Here is a 27762-nt window from a genome sequence, read left to right as displayed (position 1 = left end):
CACCATTTAATATGGCATACAATTTAGTGGGAAGTGGGAAAAAAATTCCAAATGGGGGGAATTCCTCCACAATTCTATGTTTTTTTTTCCGTACAGTGTTCCCTTTGTGACAAAACTGACCTGTGCCCTTCATTCCTTGGTTCAGTACGATTACAACGATACCACAAATTTATAGGTTTTATGTTTAACCACTTACCGTCACACTAACGCCGAAAGGCGTCATCTCTGCGGCGCTCCCAGGTCACACTAACGCCGATTGGCGTCATCTCGCGTGAGCCGAGATTTCCTGTGAACGCGCGCACACAGGAACGGAAGGTAAGAAAGTGGATCTCCAGCCTGCCAGCGGCGATCGTTCGCTGGCAGGCTGGAGATGTGATTTTTTTAACCCCTAACAGGTATATTAGACGCTGTTTTGATAACAGCGTCTAATATACCTGCTACCTGATCCTCTGGTGGTCCCCTTTGTTTGGATCGACCACCAGAGGACACAGGTAGCTCAGTAATATGTTGCACCAAGCAGCACTACACTACACCCCCCCCCTGTCACTTATTAACCCCTTCTTCACGCTTGATCACCCTTGATCACCCCTGATCACCCCATATAGACTCCCTGATCACCCCCCTGTCATTGATCACCCCCCTGTAAGGCTGCATTCAGATGTCCGTATGATTTTTACGGATCCACTGATACATGGATCGGATCCGCAAAACACTTACGGACATCTAAATGGAGCCTTATAGGGGAGTGATCAATGACGGAGGTGATCACCCCATATAGACTCCCTGATCACCCCCCTGTCATTGATCACCCCCCTGTCATTGATCACCCCCCTGTCATTGATCACCCCCCTGTAAGGCTGCATTCAGATGTCCGTATGTTTTTTACGGATCCACTGATACATGGATCGGATCCGCAAAACACATACAGGCATCTGAATGGAGCCTTACAGGGGGGTGATCACCCCATATAGACTCCCTGATCACCCCCCTGTCATTGATCACCCCCTTGTAAGGCTCCATTCAGATGTCCGTATGATTTTTACGGATCCACTGATACATGGATCGGATCCGCAAAACACATACGGACATCTGAATGGAGCCTTATAGTGGGGTGATCAATGACAGGGGGGTGATCACTCCATATAGACTCCCTGATCATCCCCCTGTCATTGATCACCCCCCTGTCATTGATCACCCCCCTGTAAGGCTGCATTCAGATGTCCATATGATTTTTACGGATCCACTGATACATGGATCGGATCCGCAAAACACATACGGACATCTGAATGGAGCCTTATAGGGGGGTGATCAATGACAGGGGGGTGATCACCCCATATAGACTCCCTGATCACCCCCCTGTCATTGATCACCCCCCTGTCATTGATCACCCCCCTGTAAGGCTGCATTCAGATGTCCGTATGATTTTTACGGATCCACTGATACATGGATCGGATCCGCAAAACACATACGGACATCTGAATGGAGCCTTACAGGGGGGTGATCAACACATATAGACTCCCTGATCACCCCCCTGTCATTGATCACCCCCCTGTCATTGATCACCCCCCTGTAAGGCTGCATTCAGATGTCCGTATGATTTTTACGGATCCACTGATACATGGATCGGATCTGCAAAACACGTACGGACATCTAAATGGAGCCTTACAGGGGAGTGATCAATGACGGAGGTGATCACCCCATATAGACTCCCTGATCACCCCCCTGTCATTGATCACCCCCCTGTCATTGATCACCCCCCTGTCATTGATCACCCCCCTGTAAGGCTGCATTCAGATGTCCGTATGATTTTTACGGATCCACTGAAACATGGATCGGATCCGCAAAACATATACGGACATCTGAATGGAGCCTTATAGGGGGGTGATCAATGACAGGGGGGTGATCACCCCATATAGACTCATTGATCACCCCCCTGTCATTGATCACCCCCCTGTAAGGCTCCATTTAGACATTTTTTTGGCCCAAGTTAGCGGAAATTATTATTTTTTTCTTACAAAGTCTCATATTCCACTAACTTGTGTCAAAAAATAAAATCTCACATGAACTCACCATACCCTTCACGGAATCCAAATGCGTAAAAATTTTTAGACATTTATATTCCAGACTTCTTCTCAAGCTTTAGGGCCCCTAGAATGCCAGGGCAGTATAAATACCACACATGTGACCCCATTTCGGAAAGAAGACATCCCAAGGTATTCCGTGAGGGGCATATTGAGTCCATGAAAGATTGAAATTTTTGTCCCAAGTTAGCGGAAAGGGAGACTTTGTGAGAGAAAAAAAAATCAATTTCTGCTAACTTGTGCCAAAAAAAAATAATTTCTATGAACTCGCCATGCCCCTCATTGAATACCTTGGGGTGTCTTCTTTCCAAAATGGGGTCACATGTGGGGTATTTATACTGCCCTGGCATTCTAGGGGCCCTAAAGCGTGAGAAGAAATCTGGGATCCAAATGTCTAAAAAATGCCTTCATAAAAGGAATGTGGGCCCCTTTGCGCATCTAGGCTGCAAAAAAGTGTCACACATCTGGTATCGCCGTACTCAAGAGAAGTTGGGCAATGTGTTTTGGGGTGTCATTTTACATATACCCATGCTGGGTGAGATAAATATCTTGGTCAAATGCCAACTTTGTATAAAAAATGGGAAAAGTTGTCTTTTGCCGAGATATTTCTCTCACCCAGCATGGGTATATGTAAAAAGACACCCCAAAACACATTGCCCAACTTCTCCTGAATACGGCGATACCACATGTGTGACACTTTTTTGCAGCCTAGGTGGGCAAAGGGGCCCACATTCCAAAGAGCACCTTTCGGATTTCACAGGTCATTTACCTACTTACCACACATTAGGGGGGCCCCTAGAATGCCAGGGCAGTATAACTACCCCACAAGTGACCCCATTTTGGAAAGAAGACACCCCAAGGTATTCCGTGAGGGGCATGGCGAGTTCCTAGAATTTTTTATTTTTTGTCACAAGTAAGCGGAAAATGATGATTTTTTTTATTGATTTTTTTCCTTACAAAGTCTCATATTCCACTAACTTGTGACAAAAAATAAAAACTTCCATGAACTCACTATGCCCATCACGAAATACCTTGGGGTGTCTTCTTTCCAAAATGGGGTCACTTGTGGGGTAGTTATACTGCCCTAGCATTTTAGGGGCCGAATGCGTGAGAAGTGGTTTGAAATCAAAATCTGTAAAAAATGGCCGGTGAAATCCGAAAGGTGCTCTTTGGAATGTGGGCCCCTTTTCCCACCTAGGCTGCAAAAAAGTGTCACACATCTGGTATCTCCGTACTCAGGAGAAGTTGGGCAATGTGTTTTGGGGTGTCATTTTACATATACCCATGCTGGGTGAGAGAAATATCTTGGCAAAAGACAACTTTTCCCATTTTTTTATACAAAGTTGGCATTTGACCAAGATATTTATCTCACCCAGCATGGGTATATGTAAAATGACACCCCAAAACACATTGCCCAACTTCTCCTGAGTACGGAGATACCAGATGTGTGACACTTTTTTGCAGCCTAGGTGGGCAAAGGGGCCCACATTCCAAAGAGCACCTTTCGGATTTCACCGGTCATTTTTTACACATTTTGATTTCAAACTACTTACCACACATTTGGGCCCCTAGAATCCCAGGGCAGTATAACTACCCCACAAGTGACCCCATTTTGGAAAGAAGACACCCCAAGGTATTCGCTGATGGGCATAGTGAGTTCATGGAATTTTTTATTTTTTGTCACAAATTAGTGGAATATGAGACTTTGTAAGAAAAAAAAAATCATTTTCCGCTAACTTGTGACAAAAAATAAAAAATTCTAGGAACTCGCCATGCCCATCAGCGAATACCTTGGGGTGTCTTCTTTCCAAAATGGGGTCACTTGTGGGGTAGTTATACTGCCCTGGCATTCTAGGGCCCAAATGTGTGGTAAGAAGTTTGAAATCAAAATGTGTAAAAAATGACCGGTGAAATCCGAAAGGTGCTCTTTGGAATGTGGGCCCCTTTGCCCACCTAGGCTGCAAAAAAGTGTCATACATCTGGTATCTCCGTACTCAGGAGAAGTTGGGCATTGTGTTTTGGGGTGTCATTTTACATATACCCATTCTGGGTGAGAGAAATATCTTGGCAAAAGACAACTTTTCCCATTTTTTTATACAAAGTTGGCATTTGACCAAGATATTTATCTCACCCAGCATGGACTCAATATGCCCCTCACGGAAAACCTTGGGATGTCTTCTTTCCGAAATGGGGTCACATGTGTGGTATTTATACTGCCCTGGCATTCTAGGGGCCCTAAAGCTTGAGAAGAAGTCTGGAATATAAATGTCTAAAAAATTTTACGCATTTGGATTCCGTGAAGGGTATGGTAAGTTCATGTGAGATTTTATTTTTTGGCACAAGTTAGTGGAATATGAGACTTTGTAATAAAAAAAAAATAATTTCCGCTAACTTGGGCCAAAAAAATGTGACCCCATTTTGGAAAGAAGACACCCCAAGGTATTCGCTGATGGGCATAGTGATGTCATAGAAGACACCCCAAGGTATTCGCTGATGGGCATAGTGAGTTCATAGAAGTTTTTCTTTTTTGTCACAAGTTAGTGGAATATGAGACTTTGTAATAAAAAAAATAAAAAAAATAAAAATCATAATTTTCCGCTAACTTGTGACAAAAAATAAAAAGTTCTATGAACTCACTATGCCCATCAGCGAATACCTTAGGGTGTCTACTTTCCGAAATGGGGTCATTTGTGGGGTGTTTGTACTGTCTGGGCATTGTAGAACCTCAGGAAACATGACAGGTGCTCAGCAAGTCAGAGCTGCTTCAAAAAGCGGAAATTCACATTTTTGTACCATAGTTTGTAAACGCTATAACTTTTACCCAAACCATTTTTTTTTTACCCAAACATTTTTTTTTATCAAAGACATGTAGAACAATAAATTTAGAGAAAAATTTATATATGGATGTCGTTTTTTTTGCAAAATTTTATAACTGAAAGTGAAAAATTTCATTTTTTTGCAAAAAAATCGTTAAATTTCGATTAATAACAAAAAAAGTAAAAATGGCAGCAGCAATGAAATACCACCAAATGAAAGCTCTATTAGTGAGAAGAAAAGGAGGTCAAATTCATTTGGGTGGTAAGTTGCATGACCGAGCAATAAACCGTTAAAGTTGTGAAGTGCCGATTTGGAAAAAAGGGCCTGGTCACTAGGGGGGTATAAACTTGTGGTCCTTAAGTGGTTAAATACTGAATAATTAATTAAAAAACTTTGGGAAAAAAATTGTCTACTGAGCTGTGTGGGGCTCATTTTTTGTGGGGTGATCTGTAGCTTTCCAAACGCAACATCTTTAAAGTGCAACTCTTTAAGTGCACATACTGAATTATACCAGAATATAATATTATGGATATGGAATCCACTTTGTCATCACTGCCTACTGACCATCACCCAATTCTCTCCTCTCTGGGTATGTCTCCATTGAAGTTAACTGCTGCACCTGGCTTTTCCACAGTCTGATATTGTCCACACCCCTCATCTTTCCTTCTCATTCCCTGGTATGTCTCCATTGAAGCTAACTGCTGCACCCAGCTTTTCCACAGTCTGATATTGTCCACACCCCTCATCTTTCCTTCTCATTCCCTGGTATGTCTCCATTAAAGCTAACTGCTGCACCCAGCTTTTCCACAGTCTGATATTGTCCACACCCCTCATCTTTCCTTCTCATTCCCTGGTATGTCTCCATTGAAGCTAACTGCTGCATCCAGCCTTTCCACAGTCTGACATTGTCCACACCCCTCATATTTCCTTCTCATTCCCTGGTTTGTCTCCATTGAAGCAAACCGCTGCACCCAGCGTTTCCACAGTCTAATATTGTCCACACCCCTTATTTTTTTATCTCATTCCCAGGTATGTCTCCATAGAAGCTAACTGCTGCACCCAGCTTTTCCACAGTCTGATATTGTCCACACCCCTCATCTTTCCTTCTCATTCCCTGGTATGTCTCCATTGAAGCTAACTGCTGCACCCAGCCTTTCCACTGTCTGACATTGTCCACACCCCTCATCTTTCCTTCTCATTCCCAGGTATGTCTCCATAGAAGCTAACTGCTGCACCCAGCTTTTCCACAGTCTGATATTGTCCACACCCCTCATCTTACCTTCTCATTCCCTGGTATGCCTCCATTGAAGCAAACTACTGCACCCAGCTTTTCCACAGTCTGATATTGACCACAACCCTCATATTTCCTTCTCATTCCCTGGTATGTCTCCATTGAACTTTAATGTTTCTTTCCCTGCTGTATTTATTGAGTATTTGTTTACATTGACTATTTCACCCCTGTATCTGGCCCTCCATTGATTAGGCCATATGTAGCCCCCTCCCCTGTTGGTCACGCCTAATTGAACACTGAGTGGTATAAATCCTAAGGTCTTTCCAAATGCAACATCTTTCCAGTGCAACTCTTTAAGTGCACATACTGAATTACACCAAAATGGAACCAGAAGTGACACACAGGTAATTACAGAAATAGTTAATGCAAACAATGTTTCAATCTTTCATCGTACTCTTCCCACTTTTCCAAAACCTTCTGAAATACCCCCACATCCATTCACCCAGCAAGGAACTATTCATCTCTCACTCCATCTTACCTTCGCATCTGACCGCTTGCACAAACCTGTTTGGCAATGTAAAACACTTCCTTCCCAAACACACACAGATACCTCATGCCCTCTCTTATTCTCACCTACTAACACTTTCGCTGCTTCTCCTTATTGCTGGTGATAACTCTCCAAATCCAGGCCCCCCTCAGCAAATCCCCACTATCACCTCTACGTCCTAGTACAAATCTCCTTCTACAAATTTCTGCAACCCCTTAAATCTAATAACCATTCCTCTGACCCCTGCTCCTTTGGTCCCTCTTGCAGGAGCATTATGGAATGCATGCTCTGTCTGTAACAAACTGTCCTACATTCATGATCTTTTCATCTCTCAAAAACTTTCCTTTCTGGGTCTCACAGAAACATGGCTGACACCTCCTCCCCTGCTGCACTCTCTTATAGTGGATTTCATTTCACTCACACCCCCTGCCCCGGCTGCAAACATGGTGGAGGAGTTGGTCTTCTCCTATCAGACACCTGCTACTACAGCCCAACTCCACTGCCACCCTCCATTAAGCTAACTTCATTTGAAGTACACTCTGTTCGCATCTACTCTCCCTCCAACCTTCAACTAGCTGTCATTTAACGCTCCCTAGGCGAGCCACCATGTTTCTGACCACTTTAACACCTGGCTACTACACTTTATTTCTGCCGACATCCCCACTATCATCATGGGTGACTTCAACATCCCTATTGACACCTGCCAATCAGCCACCTCTAAACTCCTATCACTCTCTTCCTCCTTCAGCCTCTCACAGTGGTCTTCAGCTCCCACCCACAGAGAAGATCACACTCTGGATCTTATCTTTACCCGCCTCTCCTCCCTATCTAACCTTTTTAATTTGCCTCTCCCCCTATCCGACCACAACCTACACACCGTCTCTTTATTGGTCTCTTCTGCTGCTCCTCCGGTCTACACACTAGCACACCCCCACAGGAACCTTAAACATCTTGACTTTCGCTTGCTTTCTGACTCTCTTCTGCCACTCTCTACTATTTGTTCCTTTCAAGACCCAGATGCTGCCACCACCCTGTATAACACCACAACAAGAACAGCTCTGGACACTGTTGCCCCCCTCACACACAACAAACCCCAAAAAAACAGACAACCCTGGCACACCAACCTGACAAAAAAAGTCAGACGATCTTCCAGGGCTGCTGAGCGGCAATGGAAGAAATCCCATTCTAAAGATCAATTCACCGCATACAAGCAATACCTCCTCATATTCAAATCCTCACTCGCTGATGCAAAACAAGCCTACTTCTCATCTCTCATATCTCTAAACAACTTTTTAACACTTTTAACTCCCTTCTCCTCTCATCTCAGCTGAGGACTTTGCCGCATACTTCAAACAAAAGATAGTCAACATCAGAGAAAGCTTCAGTACATAGTCCCCACAGACCCTTTACACAACTGCTCAGTCCTTTTCTCCCAAAACCCGCTTCTCCACCATTACAGAAGAAAAACTCTCCACTCTACTCTCCAGATCACATCTCACCACCTATGCACTTGACCGAATCCCATCCCACCTCATCCCTAACCTCACCACAGTGTTTATCCCAGCCCTAACTCATCTCTTCAACCTATCACTAACCTCTGGTGTCTTCCCATCTGCTTTTAAACATGCTACCATTACCTCCATCCTCAAAAAGCCTTCACTTGACCCATCTTCTTTGTCCAGTTATCGCCCCATATCACTTTTTCCGTATGCCTCAAAGCTACTTGAACAACATGTCCATTGTGAACTGTCCTCTCACCTCTCCTCCTGCTCCCTATTTGACTGGCTACAATCTGGCTTCCAACCCCACCACTCGACTGAGACTGCCCTTACCAAAGTCACCAATGACCTACTAACAGCAAAAAACAAAAAACATTATTCTGTCCTCCTTCTCCTTGATCTGTCCTCTGCCTTTGACACTGTCGACCACTCCCTTCTGTTGCAAACTCTCTCATCTCTTGGCATCACTGACCTGGCCCTCTCCTGGATCACATCATACCTCACAGACCGGACGTTTAGCGCCTCCCACTCACACACCACCTCCTCATCTCATTCCCTCGCTGTTGGTGTCCCGCAAGGCTCTGTCCTAGGATCCCTGCTCTTTTCTATTTACACTTTTTGCCTGGGACATCTCATAGAGTCCCATGGCTTTCAGTATCACTCTTAGGCTACATGCACACAAATGTTGTTTGTTTCCGTGTCCGTTCCGTTTTTCTTTTGCGGATAGGATGTGGACCCCAGTCATTTCAATGGGTCCACAAAAAAGGCGTATGACGTTCCGTATGGCATCCTTTTTTTTTGCGGATACATTGTAATAATGCCTATCCTTGTCCGCACACTAGAAAAAAATAGGACATGCACTATGTTTTTTTGCGGGGCAACGGAACAGACATACTGATTTGGACAGCACCCGGTGTTGTCCGCATCAGTAAGTTCGTTCCGTTGCCCTGCAAAAAAAATAGTGCATGTCCTATTTTTTTCTAGTTTGAGGACAAGGATAGGCATTATTACAATGGATCCGCAAAAAAAACGGATGCCATACAGAACGTCATCCGTTTTTTTTGCGGATCTGCAATTTGCGGACCGCAAAACACATACGGTCGTGTGCATGTAGCCTTATGCTGATGACACACAAATCTACCTCTCTGGTCCAGACATCACCAACTTATTATCCAGAATCCCACAATGTCTATCTTCTTTATCATTCTTCTTCTCCTCTCGCTTTCTAAAACTTAACATGGATAAAACAGAATTCATCATCTTTCCCCCATATTGCTCCACCCCCCCCCCCCCTTCCCCGCTATATACCTAATATACCTATCTATCACAATCAATGGCACACTCTCCCCGGTCAACCAAGTCCACTGCCTTTGAGTGACCTTGGATTCTGCCCTCTCCTTCCAACCGCACATCCAAGCCCTTTCCACCACCTGCCGCCTCCAACTCAAAAACATCTCCCGCATCCGCACTTTCCTTAACTTTGAATCTGCGAAAATGCTTGTACATGCCTTCATCATCTCCCGCCTAGACTACTGCAACATTCTCCTCTGTGGCCTTCCATTTAGCACTCTCTCACCCCTCCATTCTATCCTGCCCGACAAATCCACCTCTCACCCTGTTACTCCTCTGCCTCTTCCCTCTGCCAATCCCTTCACTGGCTCCCCATTGCCCAGCAAATTCAGTTCAAAATACTAACAAATACATACAAGGCTGTCCACAACCTGTCCCCTCCCTACATCTCTGAGCTACTTTCCCGATACATCCCCACACGCAAACTCTGATCCTCACAAGACCTCCTTCTCTCCTCTCCTTTTATCACCTCTTCCCAAAATCGCCTCCAAGATTTCTCCCGTGCATCCCCCACACTCTGGAACTCGCTACCCCAACATATCAGACTCTCACCTACAGTGGAATCCTTCAAAAGAAACCTAAAAACCCACCTCTTTAGACAAGCCTACAACCAATGACCCTGCTGCCTCCATACTACCATGACCAGCTTTACCCTCACCTACTGTGTCCTTCTCCCATACCATGTAGATTGTAAGCCCTCATGGGCAGGGCCCTCTCTCCTTCTGTACCAGTTTGTAACTCGTTTTGTTTATGCTTAGTGCAATTGTCTGTATTATGTATGTATACACCTTTTCATATGTACAGTGCCATGGAATGAATGGCGCTTTAATAATAAATAAAAATAAATAATAATAATACCATTTTGTAGTGTGTGACTTTTTGTTCACATTTTATTACTTTTTTTGCTTAAGAGAAGCAATGAAAAAATGGCCAATCGGCAATTTTTTCTCACTTTAAAATAAAATGCAAACTTTTTATGGATGTACAAAGATTTCATGGAAACATGAATATTTAAGGATGCAAGAAAATTGTATAGACATTCATATATGATAAAAAGTACTTTATGATATGGAGACTGACCTGTATATTTGTGTTGAAAGCCATAAGAGCTTAGACGACTTGCCGGTGTAAAAGAAGAATCAAACACAGCCTGCGAATATGAGCAAGGGCATGGACGTGTGTAATACATCCAGTATGATGGTACGTTAATGTCCGCATAGTACCAATTCAAACATTTCTGCCTGTAATTCTGTGTGTTGACTGTGTTCATTTCCAGACGATAAGCCCAATAGCCTTTTTTGTCTGCCATAAGAAAAGCAAAGAAATTAAATGTTTGTCGACACAAAGCTACTGTAGGCTTTAATTTGAGAAACTTTGTGAACCGATACTGTAAAGCAATTTTCAAAGCCATTCGATGGACATGGCCATTCAATGTGAGAGAAGACACAGTAAGTGGTACTGTCTGAAACAATGTGAAGTACAAGACAGCGGTGAGCGTCTCAGTCGAGTGGTCTGTCAGTAACATTCTGTAGGTTGGTCAAGGTGAGCAGATGCTATGGAATTTAGCATGCCTCCTTGTCTCCCAAAAAGCAAGTTTCTCTAGTCTATAGAGGTTATCAACCGCTACTACCCCTGTGGTATAATGGAAGATTATTGATTATTACAGAATCCATGTGAAAAAAAAACCATTCATATATCTCAGGAACAGCTGTGAAAAGATTTCATGGAAAAAGAGGCTGCATATTACTAGCTGTACAGGAGATAGGACATTTATAAAAATTATTTCTAGTGAAAGAAATGGAGAGTACTTACTTGTATTTTGTCCTACGTATTGATCTGGAGTATATCTCTTCACAATGCTAGCAGTAGAGTTAGTTTGTGGGTCGTTATATGAAGGGAAATTACCAGTAGGATACATTGTGGGTTCTCCACTAAAGTAAAAAAGACATGAAAGAGGAGTTATAGACAATGGGATGTACCCAATTAATATAACAGTATATCATAACTGTACAGTCTATGTTTCTGCAGTATAGGAATGTTCTACATTTATTTTTAGGATTTTGTGAACAAAAGACATATATTGACCTGTTAATTCATTTCTGTTAATTCATTCCTTGATGCTAATACTGGTACAAAGACAAGCCCACCATTACCTTAGCTTGGTTTTGGTTAAAGGTTTTGTCCAGGATTTAGCAATTCATGCCCTACCCCTGGGATAGGTTATCAATATCAGACCATTGTGGTCTGATACCCTGCATCTTCATCGATAAGCTGTTCTCGAGTACTGGGATGGAGTTGGATAGTGCAGTGCTGCTCTCATTCTCTTCAAAAGGTTCCGCACTGAAGTAACCAGTTCCATTAACTAACTAGTGGACAGAACAGTAGTCCTAGTACCAGAACTACTGAAAAACACTGAAGAGACGTTGATGTCCTATCCCAGGGACAGGTCATCAATTGTTACATCCTAGAGAACCCCTTTAACAGAAATATCTAATGAAACCAGCTTAATACAGTACCATGACCTGTTATAAAAACCCTGGACCCTGAAACCACTGGGTGGTCATACACAGAAATAGATACAGATAGATACAGCATTGCAATAATAATAATAGTAATAAAAAAAACTGGTAATCACGTGCTACACATCTAAGGATATGTTGTGTCAAGAGGGAAAGGGAAGTAGCTGTTTCCAGTGGATTAAATGTGTGAATACATTTATTAGATTATTATTAATCATAATATATTGATAATTCATAATGCTTCCAGAATTCCTAAAAGCTTTGAATGTATTTGGTAAGTTTATATTTGGATTACTTTGTGACTCTATCATTTTTACATGCTATTAAGTTAATTTAAAAGGCAGCTAAAAAGGGAAGGTGTTGTCTAAAAAAAAAAATGTCTGCTAGTTTAAACCAGATAGCGACACATATGCATTTTTCTAATCTGTTATCATCTGATTGTAGATTATTTTTTAATTTTATTTCCTAAAAATTATCAGGGTGGCTATCTTGGTTGAGCTGTTCTTAACAGCATTTAAAAAAAATATGCTTTACAGCAGCCACTATGGGTCATACACACAATACAAAATGAGGGGGCCTCATTGACTTCTATAGGAGAGTTATCTAGGCATGCTCTGTGACCTGTGCAGTTCTCAGGAGGAGGTACGGTAGATAAGCTTTGACAATGGTTATCCTTCTATAGGTGATATCTGTCATTATAATCCAAGTTGTTATGATAATTAATATTGTAATATTGTATATTATAATAGTTTGGGCATTTTGGAATGTGGTCATGGCAATAATTTTTTTGTTTAATTATTTTTGTCTGATTTTTATGATTAGAATTTTTGTACAATTAAAATTTTTGCATATTTTTATTTTTTTTGTATTTTTAAAAACTTTTAAAAACTTTCTTTACACTTTTTTAAAGTCCCCCAAGAAAAGTGATACTACAACTCCCAGCATTCATTCATTTCTATAGAGTTCTGAGAACAGCCAAGCAAGTTTACATCTTGAGAGTTTTACCACAGCTGGAGTGCCAGAGGTTAGCCATCACAGCCCTAGGGGATTTTAAAATGCAATCATCTGATCTCTTCTCCCATAGACTGCAAAGAATTACCCTTGCAGTCTATGGGAGATTCAATACATTCCTATGGAGACCTGCTGCAGTCAGGGCTCCCTAGAATATTGCTGTGGGAGGCCTCGTATCCTTTGAAGGGTCCAAGGATGCTATAACAACCAAACTTCTCTCTTGATTTCTATGACTGGGAGCCGTTCTGGCCCCCAGGAGCATAGCACTACCAGGAAAAGCCTTCTCAGATGCTGTGGTCGCAATTGACCACGGCATCTGAGGGTTTACAAGTACATGATCACCATTATCGCTAATCATGGACTTTGCCTGTGGGTGTCTGCTGTTTAAAAGAGCAGAAGCCCGTTGGTTGTGGAACATGCTCAGCTACTGAGTGGGTGTAATATTTAAAGACTCAACATCCACCAAACATGCTGGTGACTGATTAAAAATATGTTTAGCTCAAAAATGTGATTTAAACAATAGGTCATATTCTGAGGTAAGGCAGACATGCAGTGCACAATTAATAAACATCCATTGGAGTTATAGGAAGAAAAATTGCACTAAACTTTAAAGCTAAAAAACAATCTTGAAGCAATATACCTGAAATAGCCCATTTTTGGCAGGTAATAACTAGGAAGTGAGTAATATCTCCAATTCATTCCTCCATCTGCAAATCGCATCAGGCAGAAAGAAAAGATGCCATCTGTGACTAACACAGCTTGGTAGGTGTTTGTCTGGAATAAAAATGTTACAGTTAGAACAATAGGTTGCATGCAATAGATTATTAATAAAATAAAATATAATATTAATAAAATAGCTGTTAGTGAAAGTCTTTAATATTAAATCTAATATTACAGTGCCTAGTGATGTATATAACCATTGAATCTAAGTATTGGCTGAGTATTTACAGCTGTCTGCATTCGGTACTAATGATATTAAAAACTAAGAGTTAATGACCTATGAGTCCCGATTTACTGTAGATGGAAAACAGGTGGGAAATAAGCAGAGGTGGACATACTACGTATGCAACCTGTGCAGCTGCATAGGGGCCTAGTAGGTGATGGTGCCTACTGCTACCTTAAAATCAGCTTCCTACTGTCATTTCAAATGCAAGTGCCTAATTTTCTGTCCTTGCACGGGTGCCCTATGCGTTTTGCTGCATGTCTGCTCCTGGGTCTAAGAACAGAAAGGTTAAAAGCATCAGTGTATAGAAATTACTATGGGTCAAAGCCATCTGTGATGTGGATCCCACTAATGAAACCAAATGCTATGTTTGGCATAAACCACACAGCACCACACCAAACCTAAATCCAATGACCAGGCTATAGCAGCTGTTGTCCTCAAGCAATTTGACTTTTGAGCATGGAATGTTTTACAAATGAATGAGGAAACATTTGAAGAAACCAATGTGTCTTGTCCTGTTGTTCTTAATTATCTTACCTCAAAGGAATTGAAGAAATACCAAGGATAGGGCAGGACCTGATGCCATGTTATCTTTATGGCCCAAAGAGCTTGAAAAGTTTTAGGAAGGGAAGGAAAATATGAATTTATGTCTGTTTCAAGTTGGCTTTTGAAGTTTGTAATAAAATTGGGTGAAGCTTGGAAGTTATATGTCTGAAAAACAAAGAGCAGAGAGATTCTTATATTTCAGAATCAAAAAGAAAAGTGAACAGCTTTCCTAGCCTCTGATTGTACTTAATTTTCATTGAGGGGACACTCTTATTCCAGTTACAGTAGTTAATACTATAGTCAATATAAAATTCAGCAGATGCCATCATTCTTACATCAAATACATACCAGAACTGGAAATATACAATAGTTTCTCTGATTCTCTCTAATGTTCTACAATTTAGAAGAGCTTGTGTCTATTCAATGCTGATATATTGAGAATTGAGTTATAGAAAGAAATATCTCACCTGATAGTAAAGTTCTCCCATTGCGGAGAAATCTGCATCTGCCCAGAAAACAGCAATCATGGGGGGTGTATAATAATCACTGTTGTAGAAGGTACTATAGGGATATCTCAGTGTATATAATGATTCATAAGAGGTTCGACGAAAAACTATAATGCCATTATCTGTGAACTGTTAAAAAGAAGAAAAAGAGTTTACATAGTTATTAGAACATACACCAGAGGTGTTGGTGTCCCCAAGGCTTGTCTAGCGCCTTCATGACTTGTGCCGTTCATAACACCAGTGTCTTCTTATGTGGCAGAGGATCCTTTTGGTGCACTCAGACTCAGTGTAATATGAACTCCCTATAGCTATACCCCTGCTCTGCATCATTGTAGACCTGATGTTGACAGTGCTTCTCTTAATATTTGTATCCCTGTAAACTGTTATGTATTTCTTTATTACAAATGCGCTAATACAGATTACTCTCCACAATAATGAATGAGTAGAACCTGTCGAATGTAATCCACTGTTATTTACAGCCTTCAACAGACTGCTGGTATCTACTGTACACTTAAAGTTTGTATATATAAAAAAGAACACGGAAGGAAATAGATATGAGGAAAGGGGGGAGATAAGGAGTAGGTGAGATGTGCTTAAAATTTATAATTTAGAAGTAAGATAATGATATGGGAAATGCAGGAGGGAGGATTGAGATCCCAGATATCCCCGATATGAGATCAAGAAATCAAACTTTTTTTCTTTTTGTTTTTGTAGAAACCACCAAGACAACCAAGGGGGGTGGGAGGGGGGGGGCTTATAATTTGTCTTTATAATTTGTTATTATAATTTGTTATGATATATGTAGGATTTAGAAAGGGAAGGGTGGGGGAGGAAAAAAAAAAAAAAAAGGTTAATGATAGACTCTTGATGATCAAGTATAATTGTAATTATGTAACAAACTTTTGTGTATATATGGGAATCATTATTGTTTATCTTTTTTTTATCTTTGTCTGTTATTTTGTTATTTTTTATATGCTGAAAATGAAAATAAAAAATTAATAAAAAAAAAAAAAAGTTTGTGTATATATATATATATATATATATATATATTACACAAAGAAAGGACAGCAGCACTTGTTGCTAGAGTCAGGTGCAAAAAAAACCTCAAACCTTGGGCCAAAAGGTCATCAATGTAGTTTTCCAAAAATTAGGCAGCACTCCAAGATAAAAGTGAAAATGACCTGCTTTATTCCCCTCTGCAACGTTTCAACTGCTCCTTGCAGTCTTTCTCAAGCATACAATTGGTGTCAAAATATCCACATTTATACCCACAAAGCCTAGTGGGTCAATTAATACAATAAGTGACAATTACATAATCAATCGTACAAAAAATGTCCAGTGAACATAATTCAGTGTAAAATAATTGCATACAACATATGTCAAATCATCAGGGCATATACATTGTGAAATCATCGTCACATGACGTCACACATCAGGGGGCGTGTCGCGGGTTGTGTGCACTGGTTGCCTGGCTACCGAGCATGCGCAATGGAGGACCGGGGACGCCGAGACAGACGCCATCACAGTACTCCGCTGTGTAAGTTTATTTTTTTTATAATTTGCCGGCCGATTGACCGCCACTTAGCATACACAGGTGATCACTTCAATTAAAGCACAAGGCACTTTATGAGAATGGTTATTTATGTTTGCGATCTCTTGAAGATTAATGACGATGATTTCACAATGTATATGCATTGATGATGCACTGATGATTTGACATATGTTGTATGCAATTATTTCACACTGAATTATGTTCACTGGACATTTTTTGTACGATTGATTATGTAATTGTCACTTATTGTATTAATTGACCCACAAGACTTGGTGGGTATAAATGTGGATATTTTGACACCAATTGTATGCTTGAGAAAGACTGCAAGGAGCAGTTGAAACGTTGCAGAGGGGAATAAAGCGGGTCATTTTCACTTTTATCTTGGAGTGCTGCCTCATTTTTGGAAAACTACTATATATATATATATATATATATATATATATATATATAAGTGATGAAAATTCAGGGCAGCACACCTAGCAGAAAATGCTGGGTGCCAGCGGTGTCGACACGAGATCCAAAAGCGTCAATAGACAAAGAAATAAGCACACCGCAGCACATCCATCTGGTGAAAAAGTGGTGGGATCCTTTATTCACCCAGGTAGCGACGTTTCGGTCCGCTTACTGGGACCATTTTCAAGGCTTGAAAATGGTCCCAGTAAGCGGACCGAAACGTCGCTACCTGGGTGAATAAAGGATCCCACCACTTTTTCACCAGATGGATGTGCTGCGGTGTGCTTATTTCTTTATATATATATATATATATATATATATATATATATATATATATATAAGAAACTTTGCAATATATCTTATCATGGAGTTCTGTGTATGTGCCTAAACCCAGCTAGTCTCTATCTGCCAGCTCAGAAAAAAATTGAATTACCGATTGCAGAGGGAAAAGCTGCTAAAAATGTGAAATACAAGTTATATAATGACCAGAAATAATGATATTCCTTATGTACCCCCACACTTAACAGCCAAACCAGTAGTGAAGCCTACACAAAGATTAGGTTTAATAGAAAGATTTACACCTGTTCTGTGTTTCTGACCCGCACCTGGTTTTGGCTCACAATGGCCAAAATAACTGATCAAATAACTGAGGTGAGAACTCAGGCTTATTCTGAAAAATTACAGTTATACTTTAAGTCCCTTTTATATGGCTGGAGGATGGGGGAATTATTGAAAACGAGTGTCCATATGACCTTGTGTAAAGGTTCTGCTGTTTATTCGGTAATTGCATTTTTTTGGGTTTTCCACAGTGAGCTGGATCCCCCATAAAGCTGTAATCTGTGGGAGGAGGGCTCAATTTCCTTACAGTGCCCAATAGGTGAAATTGAGCATTGCAAAGTTACCACTGAATGTAACCCTTTCTGGACCTCCACTGTATATTTATGATGTAAGTCCATCTTTAATAATAGCACCCACTCGTGAGCACAGGGGGCACCAGCAGACACCACACTTTATAACCTCAGAGTTCCCTAAAAGAGTATATAAACCACACAATCGCTTTCATTCAGACATTCCTCTGATTTATTTGCCCTTTACGGAAAATTTCAATAGGTTTTTCATTCTGTATTATTGCAGTTATGAGGGGTCACTTATTAGAGCTGGAAATCAGAAACTTACACATAACGGGTTATAAAATGGGAAATCTGAAACTTACACATAACGGGTTATAAAATGGGAAATCTGAAACTTACATATAACTGGTTATAAAATGATGCACCAAAAGGAAAGCCTGTTGGGATGTCAATTATAGGAGAAAAGAAATCTTGGGTGCGCTGTGTAGCAATTCTATCAGATCGGTATTCAAACAATCTGTCCTCTGGAATAGAGACAAAATATTCTGTAAGCGTGTCTCATTATTCCAAAAGGAATAACTTTAGTCTGATAAACGTGTATACGACATACCTTTGCAAGTGAATCCATTACCCACGTAGCCAGAGTTGCAAGTGCAGTAATATGACCCCATTGTGTTTGTACAGTTGGCATTGGGGCTGCAACTATGACGTCCAGTTTTACATTCATTCACATCTGGAAAGCATGAACAGGTACAACATTAGAGGTTTAACCCCTTCTACCCCAGGCCAGTTTTCGCCGTTCTGCCTAGGCCTTTTTTGCAAATCTGACATGTGTCAATTAAAGTGGTAATAGCTCTGGAACACTTTTATTTATCCAAGCCATTCTGAATTTGTTTTCTCGTGTCACATTGTACATGACGTACAATGTGACACGAGAAAACAAATAAATTAGAGTCAATATATTTCACCTTCATTTATGAAAAAATCCCAGATTTACCAAAAATTTTGAAAAATTTGCTATTTTCTAAATTTCTAATTCTCTGCTTTTAAAACAGAAAGTGATACCTCATAAAATATTTATTATAATTCCCCATATGTCTACTTTATGTTGCCATCATTTTGTAAATGTCATTAAATTTCTTTAGTACGTTAGAACGCTTAGAATTTTAGAAGCAATTCTTAAAATTTTTAAGAACATTTCCAAAACTGAAGTCTGAAGTCAACTTTGTGGGGCTTACATAGTGGAAACTTCTCATAAATGACCCATTGTAGAAACTACACCCCTTAAATTACTCAAAACTGATTTTACAAACTTTGTTAACCCTTTAGGTGTTCCACAAGAATTATAGGAAAATGGAGATGAAATTTTTAAATTTCACTTTTTTGGCAGATTTTCCATTTTAATAAAAAAAAAATCTTTAACACATCGAGGGTTAACAGCCAAACAAAATATTTATTACCCTGATTCTGCGGTTTGGAAACCGTTTTTATTTTTTACAATGTTCATCAGGTGCAATTTTTATAGAGCAGGTTGTTACGGATGCAATGATATCAAATATGTCTACTTTGTTTGTTTCAGTTTTACATAATAAAGCATTTTTGAAAAAAAAGTTATGTTTCTATGTCTCCATTTTCTGAACACCTTATTTTTTTATTTTTCTGCCGATCGTCTTGTTCAGGGGCTCGTATTTTGCAAGAAGAATTGACGTTTTTATTGGTATCATTTTTGGGTAAATATGATTTTTTTTGATCATTCATTATTACACTTTAAGCAGCAAGGTGACCAAAAAATTTGTAATTTTAGCACAGCGTTAGGTCATTTGACATTTTTATAGAGCAGATTGTTACGGATGCAGCAATATCTAGTATGTATACTTTTTCTTATTTATTTAAGTTTTACACAATAATAGCATTTTTGAAACAAAAAAATGATGTTTTAGTGTCTCCATAGTCTGAGAGCCATAGCTTTTTTATTTTTTGACCGATTGTCTTAGGTAGGATCTAATTTTTGGCGGGATGAGGTGCCGGTTTGATTGATACTATTTTGGGGGGGCTTATGCCTTTTTGATCGCTTGGTGTTGGAATTTTTGTGATGTAAGGTGACAAAAAAATAGATTAATTTTTTTACGGTATTCAACTAAGGGGTTATTTCATGTGATATTTTTATAGAGCAAGTTGCTACAGACACGGTGATAACTAATATGTCTACTTTTTTTATTTATTTCACTTTAGCACAATAATAGCAGTTTTGAAGCAAAAAAATCATATTTTAGTGTCTCTGATGGTTTTATTGGTACCATTTTGTGGGACAAATGCCTTTTTGATCGCTTGGTGTTGCACTTTTTGTGATGCAATGTGACAAAAATGGCGTTTACCGAACGGGGTGGATCATGTGATATATTTATAGAGCCGGTCATTACGGATGCGGCGATAGCTAATATGTGTGTTTTTTTTTCTTTTTTTCAATTTTTTATTATAAAATCTGGGGAAAGGTTTTTTTTATTTTTTTTTATTAAAAACACTTTTACTTTATTTCTATCCCACTATGGGACTTCAACTTTTGGGGGTCTGATCCCCTCTGCAATGCACCTGTTAGTGTATTACACAGATTAATAAACTACTAAACTCAAAAAGTAGCAAGCGGACCAAGCACACACACCCTTCTTTCCTTCCCTGGACGGCCATTGATTGGAGTACACTAATTACTGTTGAATGATCCCAGCTGGGTACCTGGCTTATATTGTGGGTAGCAACTCAGTGATCTCATTCCCTTGGACAAAGCTAAGGCAAAACGTACGTCATTGAGTCGTCCCCTTCCTCCCTCCCCACGGATACTTGGGTTAGTATACTGTTTGTTTGTGTCAGTCAGTGACTGTTCATATCACTTTTACTGCTGCTGGTCACACTTACCGGGTTTCCCTGAGTTGGAGCCATGGGATTTGGACCATACTTTGGGGGGAACCTGGGTATGTTTTGACTATGCGAGATGAGTTTTGGACTCTCTTTTGTTGTACCGGCTACAGATGATTACACTTTATTATTGTAGAAGCACTTTATTATGTGCCATTCATTGATGTGTGTGTATCATTTGTACATGTATAATAGACGCATTACACTTGTGTGTGTGTGTGTGGGGGGGGATTCTTGCTCTGTAGCCCTCACCCGCAAATTTTATATCGTATTGTATGATTTTTGTGTAACAATTATGTGTAATTAAGATAATTTTCTATACTACATGTGTGGTTCTACTTTTTGGGTTTAGTTGTACATATATTATTTTCTATGGTCATTTTGGTTTAGTGTTTTAATAAACTAACAGGTTGCCTAGGAGACCCAGTCTGAGGCTGGATCTCCTGGGCACCCGTAGAAGGCAGGTCCAGATGCCGTGCAAGGTATTTGGCAGCCTCTGCACTGCACTGGGTTGCCTTGTCAGCCATCGGGTCCCCGCCACAGCAGCGCGGGGACCCGATGGGCTCCCTCTCCTGCAGCAAACCCCTTCTATGTCGCGGTCAGTTGTAAAAGCCGATGCCAGCAGATACAGCAGGGGCCCAGCTATCAGTGACTGCCGGGCCCCTGCAGTGATTGGGAGCACACCGCACAGGTGCCCGCCCGATCACCATGACATACTATTACATCAAAATGCGGGTAGTCACTGACTTCCATGACGTAATATTACGACATGTGTCAGGAAGGAGTTAATGTATATCATCATTTAAAGAAAAAATTTAAAATAATAATAATCCATTACCAATATTGCAGGTTGGGCCTCCCCAGTTAGAAGGACATGCACAGGAAAAGCTATTTATTAAGTCAATACAGATGCCATTATTAAAACACGATGTTGGGGTACAGTCATTGATATCTGCCAAAGAAATTATAGATATCATCAGTAAAGGTAAAAAGGCACAAATATACACAAAATGCCCCACACTGTGTAAGGTACTCACTTATTTCACAGAATCTACTGGTGAATCCAGGAACACAGGAGCAGGAGAATGTATTGACTAGATTATTGCAGGTGGCCCCATTCCTACAGGGGTTACTCAGACATTCATCAATATCTGTAGGGAAAACAGTGTTATATGTAAAATGATGATCACTTTAAATATAGTAATAATAGTAATATTAATAGTAATCATCACAAATACAGTACATATGTGACAAATACAATGGCTAGCTATAAACATCATCTTCTAGTACTATATGTGTATTCTCATTACATAAGCAGTGTAACAACTGTACTAAGATGAAACACAGTCATGATTATCATAATCATTGAGATATTCTCCCATGTGAAGTATTTTATCTTCCTGGCAATGATAGGTGATAATCTGTAGGATTACCAGTACCAGAGAAGTACTCCATAGTAAAGCTGCAAGAATAGAAAGCGCAATGCGCCAGATTTCTGGAAAAATTTTCAATCTTTTTCATTAAGCAGAAAAAAGTTTAATAAAATTGTTCTAAAAATTTTTCCCCTTGCTTCAAAATGATGGCGGTCATCCTGAACACCATACTTCTCAATGTATTTACACCAGGAAAGTGTCATAAATTCACTGATACATAAATCTCCTGTTTCACTTCACATATTACTTAGCTCTTCACCTGCAGCCACCACTAGTGGGAGCGACTTAATAGAGTTACTATTGTCTTTAGAGGGTTTCTGTCACGAGAATTAACCCTATTTAACTGGCTGACATTAGCGATGTGCCAATGTCAGCAGACCCTAAATCTCCTAATCTCATGCTTATGGATGCCCCCATTACTGCACAATTTTAACTTTAATGATATGCTAATTAGCCTCTTACCTTCATTACAGTTTACACCAGTGTATCCAGGATAACAATTACATCCATAACTACCAATGGTGTTATAGCAAGAACCACGATTTCCACATGGATTTTCCGAACACTCATTTACATCTGAGGGGGAATAAAATAAATGTACTGTTATTTTCATGCATTCATCATGATAGAGCAAGCAAAACAAAATGCAGTATAGTAACACATTCTGTCATGAAATAAACCCGTCACATTATGTACCATCATTGCAAAATGACAAAATGAATGTCCTGTAGGACCAAGGGATTTATTGGGCATTTCCATCAGGTCGATTCTTACTGCAGGTAAAGGAAGGAGTGCCAGCTCCTCCTGTGGGCGCTGCACTCTTGTACCTTACGTAAATGGAAGTCTGCTAGCATACCTCCCAACTTTAGAAAATTGTAAGAAGGGACAATATGTGCGGTGATCATCACTTATCTTTCATAGTAGGCCACGCATCTTACTCCAACCAAAGCATAATTACTGACTCTGCGGCAGCTGGGGATCGGTTAGGTGAGTATAGGTTCCTTTATTACTTTATAGCAAGTGGAGCCCCTGGGACAATTCTGTTCTTGTGTTTCAATATCCATTTAAATATTAAGGTCCAAATAGCACCAAATAATGAAGTAATGGTCTAATATACAGGTGGAAACCATACTGATAGTTTAGTAAAGAGCAATTTAGTACATTTATTAATGCACATTTATGCATTAATTCCCCAAGTCAAAAAGAGGGACATTTAAGGATCAAAGAGGGACAGAGGGACCTTGATCAAAAAGAGGGACTGTCTCTCCAAACGAGGGACACTTGGGAGGCATGTGCTAGGCGTGGCATTAACACTGAGTGTCCTGAAGATAGCTACTTTTACATGGGCTTGGTCTGTCAAGAGTAACAGAACATGGCATTTTTTGTCTTTTATCATTGATCTTTTATATAATTTACACTGACCAGGTACTGAGACAAACCTAAAGGTAACTGGACAGTATAAACCACCTCTTTGAAGGCTCTAGGAAGAGGTCTGTACATCCCACCACCATCCACTGTATGCATCCACCTCATGCTCATCTCCAACTGCAGGCGATTTCAGTGCAGCACATTAGAACTAGGAAAGGATTTTTCTATTAGACACATTGGGGGACATTTATCAAAACTGCTGCTAAGGAAAACTGGCTTAGTTCCCCATAGCAACCAATCAGATTTATCCTTTCATTTTCCATAGGAGCTCTGAAAAATGAAAAGTGGAATCTGATTGGTTGCTGTGGGCTTTGAAAAGTGTAGCCCATTTACTGTAGAAAAGCAGGTTTCTGTATTGTAGGCGGTATACTGTATGCAGGTGATACAATTCTGTTTGAGACAATTCTCTGTAAGAGCTTTTTATATGGTGGTATTTCCTAAGAAATGCTAATATCATCATCTGTGATTATGAAGAATCTCAGTATTTAACCAATTTACCATCTGAATGGTAATAATAAGTCACCGGTGAAAGGCAGATGGAACATCCTTGGAGTTTTACCTTCAGTACATGCTCGTCCTGTCCATCCCGGCTTACACAGACAAGTATAAGAGCCCATGGTGTTATTACAGGTGCCATGAGAACTGCAGGGGTTGTTTCTAGTACATTCATTAATATCTATAGGAGAAAATAGAAACAGAGACTGAAGTCTATAATAATACAGTACATAACAATCCAAGGTCCAGTCATCCCCAGCCCAGCTGCAGGAAAGCTATAGGTAATGCATAGTATCTCATAATATCTGAAGCACTTCTGCTTTTTTACCTGTATTACAGGTTGTTCCCTCCCATTCACTGAAACACAGGCAGGTAAATCCATATATTCCGTTCTGGCACTGGCCATGGACACAGGGGGAATTCTTGCAATAATCGTTTTCTAGTGAACCATAAAAAAATCGGATTATTTGATATGACATTCAATGATGAGTAGTGTTGAGCGAAGCATTCGAAGCGGAATAAGGTCCCAATTTTAGGAAAAATCCAAATTCCCTCACGCTTCGTGGTAATGGATCAGTTTTTCCTAAAATTGCAGCTGCACATATTACAAAGTGAAAGTAAGAATCCCAGGAATGTGAGATTACCCATAATGCTGTGCAGCCAGCCAATCAGCAGCCTTTTAAAACCCTCATCCCACGCGGTCTCCACCATTGTCCTGTGAGCTGAGTATAGGGACAGTGTTGCTGAAAACGATTATTCTGCGTCAGTTTTATTTATTTATTCCTATATTCACTCATCCCCACTGCTCCCATTCTGACACTTAGCGGGTCTCTACTTCGTGTTGCCTCTTGACACACATGAAATGACTACTCAGCCAATCACTGGTGATAACCCACCTCCTGCATGTGAAAAGTAACCAGGAAGTTAAAACCAGCAGGAGACCAATAAGCATTGGGACAGGAGCAGTGGCCAATAGGTGAGGTTAGTGTGAACTTTTTTTTGTAAAGCATTCTCGGGCATTTCTCAATAATTTTTATCATCTGGACAACCACTTTAACACCTTCTTGACCTATGATGAAAATGGGGGTGTTTTACTGGGTGCTAGTTCCCAGTTTGCAAAGTACATCTTTATCCCCTGACTCCACAACATCAGTAGCAGGAACAGGGCTGTAATACACAGCCAGGCTCTTGCTGCAGCTGCAGATAACTTCAATCCTAGCAGTTTAGCCACTCAAATGCCACTATTAATAGCAACTGCAGCATAAAAGTGTGTAAAAGAGGGATTGGTCTCCCCATTCATTTATAAACCCATCACAGCATTGTTGCTGGGTGCAGATGGTTGCTATGGCAGCTGGGGAGCCTAGCACTGGCTATCTCCTAGGTCTTCCATGTACATATGTCTAGAGTTCAAGTATGAGAAATAAATAGTAAAAAAAGAAATATAGTGTTTAAAAATATAAAAAAATAAAATAAAATTAGGAAACACTAATCCATTTCCCCATTAATAACTGCTTTATCTCATATTGATATAAAATAAATGAATGCTATGGTGCAGTAACTAGCTCCATTCACTACACAATCTGCAGAGCTGAGTAGTTCAGACACTGAAGAAACTTCGTAATAGGTGATCGGCAAGGCTGCAGAGTGTTAGACACCACCAATCTGATATTGATGGCTTATCCGAAGATTAAATGGGTTTTCCGAGATTTTTTTTCTGATGACCTATCCTCTGTATAGGCCATTAGTATCTGATCGTGCAGGGGTGACACCCAGGACCCCTGCCAATCAGCTGGTAGTAGCTCCATGGCCTATACCCTGTTTTTCCCAGGCCACATGATGACATGTTCATGGCCTAGGAGCAGCTTAGCCCATTGAAGTGAATTAGGCAGAGCGTGATACCAAGCACAGATGCTATACTATGCATGGCGCCATGCTTGGTAAGCTGCGAGAAGACAGCAACGTTCACAGGATGGCTGATCAGTGGGGTCCTGGGTGTCGGACCCCTACCGATCAGATACTGATGACCTATCCAGAGAATAGGTCATCAGAAAAAAAAATCTCAGAAAACCCTTTTAAGCTAGCAATATAAAAATCTTGGACAACCTCTTCAAAGTCCAAAATAGACAGATCGTTCAGAGGTTAAAACTCAATCTTACCAATACATTTTGTGTTATCATTGGGATTTGGAGAGTAACCATCTTGACAAGAACAGGAATATCCACCAAAAGTGTTGGCGCAGGATTGTTCGCAGATATTCTGTTTACATTCATCGATATCTGTAATACACATACAGGAGGAATTTAGTTAAAATGAATGACATACCATTTACTTAGTAAATCCCTTCTATAACCACTGTAAAGTGAAGATGGGCTTAGATAGATACATGATAGTTAGCGGATAGCAGAAGTGGATATTATCACAGTGTTTAACTGATACTATGGAAGCACAAAAATGTCAAAAACTCACCAATACACATTCTGTCTGATTGCACAGGATCCGGAGTAAAGCCATTTTGGCACTGACACGCAGGGGTTGTAGTTCCAGGCTTAAAATAACATTGACCATGTTCACAAGGAAGGTTGCAATAGACAATTGCTATTTGAAGAAAATGCCAATTAGACAAGCAGAGATTTTTAGTTGAGGTCAAGATAATATCATCTAGATTCTTGTAACTTGTAAATGCAAATTTATTGTGTATTTTCTAGCAAAACAAACTTCCTAGTAACTTCCTAGTAACTGATAAAAATTATCCGCAAGACATTATGCCAGCACAATATTTAGGGTTCATGGCAAAGTAAATATATATTGGTTTGCAATTTTCTGAATTCTGTACACATGAAAATTTCCAGAGTACTGTCTGCCAAATTACACTTTTTATGAGCTTTTCCTCTGTTTGTTAATCATGGAAATGTGATGTCCGTATTGTCCACTGATAACATGTATCCATTTTAGTGTGGACCACGCATACCCACAGAAGTCTTTGTGTTTGTGCAAAGACAGATAGAACACAAAGATGCCATCTGTCTGAGCTTCCTGAACTCAAACCTTTCCCGATTCAAATCTGGGCTGCAAATTGATCAAGAAATATGTGTCAACAATAAGGGCTTGGATGTGTGAATACATCCTCATGGGTATGTTGAATAGTGATGAGCGGCATAGGCAATATTCGAATCCGCAATATTTAGCGAATTTTTGGCCGAATATTCGCCATAAATTCGCAAATTAATGAGAAAATCAGCAATGTAATATATTTGCGATAAAAATTCGGGGGGATAGACAACTTTTCTATTGGTTGCTAGGGATGTTGCTAAGTGCCGATATTTGCGATAAATTTGCGATAAATTTCTGTATCAGTGGTAACCAACCTGTGGCTCTCCAGCTGTGATAAGCCTACAACTGCCTGACAGACATAGGATTCAAGGTGTAACTGAAGTCTTTTAGTATACTATGTATGACTATGTCATTTATAAATGACGTCTGAACTAAAAATAAAGACTTTCACTTCCAGTTAACACAATTTGTGAATTACTGGCACTGTAGTTAAAAAGTAAAAAAATAATACTTACTAGTTGTAGTTATGATTGTGGTTG

General features: G+C 40.1%; 1 protein-coding gene across 1 annotated transcript in view; it reads right to left on the bottom strand.

Moving 5' to 3' along the window:
• LOC120999139 overlaps window positions 1-26648 on the bottom strand; it is a 260278-nt gene extending 233630 nt beyond the window's left edge. The window contains exons 1-14 of the mRNA XM_040430012.1: window positions 26639-26648; window positions 26329-26448; window positions 24237-24353; window positions 22712-22825; window positions 21854-21967; window positions 21655-21768; window positions 18517-18639; window positions 18306-18430; window positions 15012-15179; window positions 14536-14709; window positions 11734-11891; window positions 11338-11456; window positions 10606-10827; window positions 9484-9496 (exon numbers count right to left, since the gene is read on the bottom strand). Of these exons, the coding sequence (XP_040285946.1) occupies window positions 9484-9496; window positions 10606-10827; window positions 11338-11456; window positions 11734-11891; window positions 14536-14709; window positions 15012-15179; window positions 18306-18430; window positions 18517-18639; window positions 21655-21768; window positions 21854-21967; window positions 22712-22825; window positions 24237-24353; window positions 26329-26448; window positions 26639-26648 (1691 nt within the window). The remainder of the gene's footprint in view (window positions 1-9483; window positions 9497-10605; window positions 10828-11337; window positions 11457-11733; window positions 11892-14535; window positions 14710-15011; window positions 15180-18305; window positions 18431-18516; window positions 18640-21654; window positions 21769-21853; window positions 21968-22711; window positions 22826-24236; window positions 24354-26328; window positions 26449-26638) is intronic.
• Window positions 26649-27762: the final 1114 nt, after the last annotated feature.

The sequence above is a fragment of the Bufo bufo genome, chromosome 4, assembly GCF_905171765.1.
Source record: "Bufo bufo chromosome 4, aBufBuf1.1, whole genome shotgun sequence".
Lineage (NCBI taxonomy): Eukaryota > Metazoa > Chordata > Amphibia > Anura > Bufonidae > Bufo > Bufo bufo.
The sequence above is the reverse complement of the archived record's forward strand: the minus strand, read 5'-3'. Positions and strand labels throughout refer to the sequence as shown.